This window comes from Buteo buteo, chromosome 12, assembly GCF_964188355.1.
Source record: "Buteo buteo chromosome 12, bButBut1.hap1.1, whole genome shotgun sequence".
NCBI lineage: Eukaryota > Metazoa > Chordata > Aves > Accipitriformes > Accipitridae > Buteo > Buteo buteo.
Genome location: NC_134182.1, coordinates 9,632,779 through 9,640,234, shown reverse-complemented (window position 1 = coordinate 9,640,234; position 7,456 = coordinate 9,632,779). Strand labels below are relative to the sequence as shown.

At 50.2% G+C, this 7,456-nt stretch overlaps 1 protein-coding gene across 1 annotated transcript in view; it reads left to right on the top strand.

Moving 5' to 3' along the window:
• The first annotated feature begins 289 nt into the window (after positions 1-289).
• TGFB2 (transforming growth factor beta 2) overlaps positions 290-7,456 on the top strand; it is a 66,372-nt gene continuing 59,205 nt past the window's right edge. The window contains exon 1 of the mRNA XM_075042621.1: positions 290-1,628. Coding sequence (XP_074898722.1) covers positions 1,286-1,628 — 343 coding nt within the window. The 5' untranslated portion in view covers positions 290-1,285. The remainder of the gene's footprint in view (positions 1,629-7,456) is intronic.

Sequence of the window (7,456 nt, the reverse complement as noted above, 5' to 3'; positions counted from 1 at the left end):
CACTTCGCGGCGAGGCGAGCACGTGGGGCGGGCGGGGAGACCTTATAAATCTCCCTCTCCCTGCGCGGCCGTGATGTTATCTGCTGGCACCCGTCCCCTCCTCGCAGGGAGAGCCGAGGGGCCGGGGGCGGCGGGCGGGGGGCGCCGGGCGGAGCGCTAGATCCGCCGGGAGCCGCGCCGCTCCGCTCCGCGCCGCCGGGGCCAGCCCCGGCCCCAGCCTCCGCGGGGGGACAGGCCGGGGGTGGGTGGGTGGGTGGGGGGGGGGGGGGCGGCCGGGCGGAGAGCGGCGCCGCGGCCAGCGGCGGGCGGCCGCTCCGCGCCTGCGACCCGCGGGGAGGCTGTCGGGGCGGCGGCGGCGCTGCCTCGCTGAGCTGCGGCGCCTGGGGTTGGCGTTTCGGAAGGAGGAGGAAGAGGAGGGAGCTGGAAACAGCTCTGCAGCGCGCAGCCGGCCCGGGCGGGGGTGGGTCGGTGCATGCGGCGCGGGGCGCACGCAGCAGCCTGCGGGACGCGGCCGGACGGAGGATCAGCGCCGCCGCTCGCCGCCGCCGCGGGGGCAAGGCGCCGCCGCGGGGCCGCCGCCTGCCGCTCCGCCCGGCCGCGGGGACCGGGGCTCGGCGCAGCCGGGCGCACACGTGCGCGCCTCTGCCGGCGCCGCCGCGGGGGCTGAGCGCCGCCGGGAGCGGCAGCGGCAGCGGCAGCGGGAGCGGGGCGGTGCCGCTGCCCGCCGGGAGCCGCCGGGCGCCGCGGGCGCACGGCGGGGCTCAGCGCCGCGCCGGCACCCGCTCCCCCGCCGGCTGCGGCAGCGCCCTGTAATAGCCATCGCTGCGTGTTCTCCCCCTCCTTTTTTTTTTTTTTTTTTTTTTTTCTTCTTTCCCTTCTTCTCCCTCCCTTCGATTTTTTGGTTTCCAGCCTGCTCCGCCAGCGCGCTGAGAACAGTCTCTCTTCCATTTACTTGATTCGCAGGTTTGTTTTATCTCTTTGGGTTTTTTTCCCTCCCCTCTTTTTGCTGTCCGGCTCACTCCACCCCCGAATTTTACCTAGTTGCGGTGGCAGCTCGCTTCGTTTATTTTTAATGGTTATTGGTGTTTTTTTTCACTGACGCCTCCCGCGCGTTCTTCGATTGCGAGTCGTCCTTGCAGTCCGGTTTTTAACTGCATTTTGTCTGCAGATCTTCCCTTTGTTTGCACACATCCCCTTTTTATTTTTTAATTTTTTTTTTTTCGTTGTTGTTGTTCGTTGTTAAAGTCACTCTTCTTTTGGGGGGCGCTGTATTTAAACACTTAAAATGCACTGCTATCTCCTGAGCGTGTTTCTCACCGTGGATCTGGCCACCGTGGCTTTCAGCCTGTCTACCTGCAGCACCCTCGACATGGATCAGTTTATGCGCAAGAGGATCGAGGCGATCCGGGGGCAGATCTTGAGCAAACTGAAGCTCACCAGCCCCCCGGACGAGTACCCCGAGCCCGAGGAGGTGCCCCCGGAGGTCATCTCCATCTACAACAGCACCAGGGACCTGCTGCAGGAGAAAGCCAACCACAGAGCCGCCACTTGCGAAAGGGAGAGGAGCGACGAGGAGTATTATGCCAAAGAAGTTTACAAAATAGACATGCAGCCTTTTTATCCCGAAAGTAAGTCCGCTGTGTTTGTGCATGTGCGTGTAATTTCGCCCCCGAGGCTTGGCAGTGCCCGGCGCCTCCAAATACCAGCCCCATGCATCATAAGCTGCCGCCTTTGCTCGGTTCGCTCTTACCCTCAGCATCTCTTTAGGTGGTGGCTTCGAGGGTTTCGTTTAGGTGGCGGGGCATACGTATGCCGGGGTGGGTGGGGGGTGTCAGCTGTCCCCCCCAGCCACGAGAGGTTTCCGATCCCCTTGGAAGTCACCCAGGAGTCCCTCAAGGTGCCTCCGAAATCCACCACCACGTACCTGAGCAAGGCTCCCTCCCCCCCACCCAGGATCCCGCTCCCTCCCCAGCACTGGGTTTAGCTCCCCCGCAGCCCCGTGTGCAGCCTCCAAAAAGAGCCAATATCTTTCCACTGCTGTTGTTTCCCTTGGAGTGTCTGGATCGGGCAGGTTTCCATCTCTCCATAACTGAAAAGAAAAGGAGGTCTTTAAAAAAAAAAAAAAGTCACCGGCTCCTCTTCTATCTGCGCCCCTCCAGAACATTGTCCCGCAGACCGCTATTCAGATTGGTGCTCAGGGAGGACAGACACACAGACGTCCTCCCTCCTCTTCCCACTTTAACTAGCCTCCCGTTTCAGTTCGTGGGCGCTTTCATTTCAGGTACAGAAAAAGTTTTCCCTTCTGGGTAGCCTCGGTTCTTGGAACCTGCCTCAGCCCGTCTGCCTTTTGCTGTTTTTAACGACCTTCTGGTGATCCACGCCACGTTTTGCACAAAAAAAAAAAAAAAAAGCGGTACAAATGCTCCGTGCTGACGAAATCCACTTAGAATGATTAATAATCATAACGATGTGCCTTTTTGTTTTGGTAGGGAAGTTTAAGTGTATAGGGAAAAAAAAAAAAAAAGCACCGCACTCCCTTAAAAGAATCTAGATCATCATTATACTGAGGAAAGTGAAATACCAGAAGCAGAAAATAACTTCACTGTTCACATATCCAAACCCTAGTCCCTACTCTTTTCATTTAGCTCGCTTTTCTCTCTCTTCCCTCCCCCGCCACTTGATGCCCTATATACTTGCTGTCTGTTTTTGAAAAGCACATACCTCTTGCTTAAATAGATAATGCAGCCATCTTGGTAACTTTATCCTAGAGTTTCTAATTGCATTTTCCCCTTATTTATTTTTAGTTTAGCAAGTTGTAGCTTTGGGGCTTGCTCCGTCTTGCGTGCGATAGTCCTAGGATGCCAGCCAAGGTATCCGAACCCCACGCTCGGTGCAGCTGCCTCCCTTTCTTCCTTTCTTCTTAAATGACAGCATCAGGTACAGGACATCCTGGCAGTCAGAGCCATTTTATTGTTGTAATAATGGCACCATCCATAATAGCCATGATAAATACACTCCACCCTTGTTACCCTCGGGGAAGAAATACTTTTTTTTTTTTTTTTTTTTAATGTATATTTGGAGCCAAGTGGGTATGAGCAGAGAGGTTCAGTATAATTCATAGCCATAGCGAGAACACAGAAGTCGTGCCCGTTTTCCACGTTGGTATACTGTAGTATTTTGCCGGTGGTTTTGGTGTTCGTCAGCACTTTGTTTTGAGACCTCTCAGATCCTGCCCTGAGCAAGGAATGAGCACCTATGGGCAAAGGTTAGGAAGACAGATAGCAGTGCCTTGGCTTGTGGAGTTGACCCCGTAACAGAGAGTCTCTGAGAATTGTAAAATGCATCCGTCCTGAGCACATCTGTCCTTTTTCCTCGCATGAGCAAACTACAAAGAACCGATAGTCCAAACTGTAGGCGCATACTTTCCAGAAAATTAAAATATCTGTGGTGTGCAACTTGGATGGTGTTGACAAAAGAGGAGCTATTTTTAAAATGTTGTCAGAGGCCAGATTTGTACTGAAGTATCGATAGAGGTTTTGGAAGAGCAAAGGAGATTGCAGGTATCTACCAACAGAGTGCATCAGACGTTTGGGATCGGAGGGCCAGTTAGCAGCAGATCCAGTACTACTGTGCAAGGGCTGTCGCTAACATCAGAGTAAGTAGGTTAACTGTTTTTCCACTGCTCTCTAGTTATGCTGGATGGAGCGAACCTTTCCAAAAAAGACAGAAAGGAAGAAATCGCTCCACCATATTTTAAAGGAAGAAATTGAAAGCGCAGCTCTGGCGGCTGCGGGCGCTTTCTCCTGGACGTCTCGGAGTGAATTTTTTTAACTCTACAGTTTCTGCTGCGTCGGAGGGAGGCAGGAGGGAGAAGGGGATCAGTGTGAACGCGCTGGAGGTCAAAAGCTGCTGGAAGGAAGGCATGGGAAAGATCAGTGGTTCAGTTTTTACCACAAGTTGTTAGCGTTCAGTAACTGACTACAACCCAAGTATTACAAATATGCTCTAATTATACTCATAGTCAGCAATATATCACTACAGATCGCTGATAGGTCTTTGTGGGGCATTTTGTAAAGTTCAGACTAAATATTTTTAGCAATGAGGAGATTTAAAAGGAAAACTATAAGAGATATTGTATATACCCTAAGGCATATTTTGTCTTAAATATTATCCTTGGCCAACTGTACTGTATAAATACAGTAAATATGAATAGAACTGGCAAGATGCCAATCTCCTGGGATGAATTTTAGTCAAGAAGGTATTTATGGGATATAAATAATACTGTGTCAACATTTAAAGAAGGGATCTGATTAGTTTTGAATTTATTCATATTAATCTTTTCACATGCTGTTAGTTTAAGGCTCAAAGTAAAGTTATGCTAAGGTTTACTGATAGTTTGCACTGAGGAAGTAAGGGGGCATCTGGCATCTGGCTTGACAGTCCACTTGAGGTTAAAGACACATCAAGTCAGAATATATGTGGAAATCCAGTGAGTCAGGGACTGCCAGACCTAAAACCAACAGATGTGAAAAGTAGTGGCAGAAAAAAATGCTACAAAGAGGTTTGGAAAAACCAAAAAGCTTTTGTCTGTCAAACACGCCTGCCTGCGTTGTGCTTGCGACAGCGTGGATTAGATACTGAAAGTCTGAATCTCTCCTAAGTCCGGTTGGCAGGTGGAAATCGAGTTGCTTGACGGAGCAGTTTAAAGAGGGAGGTGGGATATGGAAGCTGAGCACAACGTCAGAGAGAGTTCTTGTGAATTCTGTGCCTAGGCAAAGTTACCCGAGTAGAGGCTTAATACAGATTTCTGTGAAAGCTGAATCACGTTATAAGTTTATTACTTATCAGTTCTTCATTGGTTACCTTGGGCCTGATACTTGAGCTAGTTGTTTATTTGAGGCTGGGTGACAATTGCCATTGCGCTGATAATAAACAGAAGTTCAGTGCCAGCACAGTTAAGGATTGTGAATTGTAATACTAATGCATAACTGGGGTACTCGAGAAAAACAGGCAACACGTGTATGCGGGGGCTGGGGCCCAATTCTATCATCTTCATTCATGGCAATTTTTAATCGCAGTCCATGAGCTAGTCGGTACAGATGGCTTAAGGCTAATGCAGGTAAATTTTTAAGTTTTCTGCATTCTTGGGGCTAGGTCTGTAAGTACTGAGTAGCCTAAGAAATCACAGTTCTGGGTTTGGGCCTGGTTTTGTATGGATTTTAAACTATTTTAGTATGAAGGAGCCTCCATGGGTTCCAGCCTGCACTGGGTGGTAGGATTAGTCTTCTCAGGAGCTCTGTACCATGAATATTGCTTTACAGAGACCGTCATTCTGCTGAATATTCACCTCATGAAAGACAACATTATAAACTGGCAGGGCACAATGACATGCTTCTACTTTATCAACAAGGGCTTGATTTACCAGCAATTATAGGTATGTGGGCTCCTTGTCTTCAGGGCACCAGAATTACTTGCGCAGCCGCAGCCGTGCTCTGCGTGTGCCGGCACTGACTGCATCGTTACCACGATGTTAACAGCTACGGCTGCGTGACTCACGTGTGTTTGCATTTAACAGAACACAGAACTCAATCTTTCAGAATTTCCTATGTTAATGATACGGAAACGGTCTCAGAAGCAATACCTTATTTGAAAACCTTCTAGCTACGCTGTGCCTGTGGTCGTGCTCTGGAGCACCTCTTGTAGGAGGCGTTTGCCGGGCTTACTCTCTGATTTGCAGAGAGGACCTGAAGCAATGCGAAGGCTTCCCCAAGGAGACACATGGGAGGAACAGTTCCTTGCTCCTTGTTCACGAATGGCACTTACTGCAGTCTTCCTAGGTGGTGATGAAAAAACCCAGGAAATTGCAAATGGCTTTAAAAAGGGGCAGGGTAATTTTCTGGACAGCAGTCCTCTACATACTAAGAGGGATAATAAAATAACACACTCTGGTGCACTAAACAAGGGCAGCTGAAATCAGAGAGCTCTCTTCTTCCACTCCCACTCATATGGAGTGGATGGCGGGGTGCACCATGTGTGTTTCCCGTCTGCCTTCTGAATCACCAGGGACCTGCTGTAAGCAGGGAGCCAAGCTGGGAGAGGGGCAGGTCCACAAACGGGTCTGGCATGGTACGTGGTCCCTGCGTTTCTTCCACAGGAAGAAACGGGGAAGCAAAATGCCCACGAACCCCCTCTTTAACGCTGCAAGGTCAGAAGAGCTGCAAGACAGAAATGTAGGGCTATATTCCCGAGTCCTTTCCGTAACCCTCCTTGACTTTATCTCTGGTGTCTGTTTTCAAGAGGCGCTTCCACTCTGATTTGGTGAGTGAAAAGGTCAGATGTGCATCACTGCCCCTGCTACTACTCCCCAGCCCGTTGGCAGTGTGAATATTTTACAGTCCCAGAGACCTGTCTGGAAATGTGCCCTTGCCTTCTGCTCGTGCCTGGATATGTGCAGGGAGCGCCATGGGCTCACGCCACTCTTGCTGGCTCCGCTGAATTGCAGGACTGGGTGTTAGTAGGTGATTGTGTGGAGAAAGCAGAGCATCGTCTTCATTAGCTGCTGCTTTTAGCCTTGCTCACCCTTGGTGCGCTGTGTGAGAACAGTAATGGTCACCAGGATGGCTGTGTTACTTTGAAGTTACTACTTCCAGCGTTTTGCTGTCAGTTTGACATTCCTGCCTGCACCAGAGCTGAGCAAAAAGATGAATGAGAACTCCTGGCTGTCGTCCTCGGTGAGCTTCTTCAGCACGGTTCTGAAACATGTGCGGAGCTTCACACACATGAATGGACTCATTAACATTAAGGCTCTGTGTATGCCTAATTAGCTTCCTGAACTGGGGCCTGGTTTATGGCGCATTTGCAGAGATGAACAAAGCCAGACAGTTCAAATCCCTCTTGCTGCGTTGAAACCTGTCATTTGGGCATCGGAGCCCAGTGAGAAGGAAATGCTTTACAGGATTTTTTAGAGAGAAAAGAAGAGGCTCTTCAGTACTCCCGTGATCCTGAAGAAGGCTGACCCTGTTGGGCAGCTGGCTTTTGCCTTTGCGCTGTCTGTGCTAGACTGCTCCTGTATTACAGATAAAGAGAGGAACCCCAGGGTAAGGTGACAAAACAAGTCATGAGTGAAGACACAAATGTTTCCGTTCCTGTTGTGAAACCACATGCTGCACGTTTTCAAGCAGGCAGTTTTTAGCTTGAAGATGATATGCTCCCCAGGTTTTATTTAATGTAATACTGTGTTACGGATGTTTCTGCTGATTTGTTTAGACTAAAAGGTTTGTTTTGGTCATTTGTTTAGGGAAAATTTGCATCCTGCCTTCAGCCACAAGCTGTTGCTTGTTTCCCTTTCAATCTGTGGTGTGAACGAGTAGGTGCCTAGCTCCAGCATCGCTGTCAGTTGGCTTCCTGTAGTAGTCTGAAGCAGCTATGTTTCTTCTTAAAACAGCTCCCCACGCTT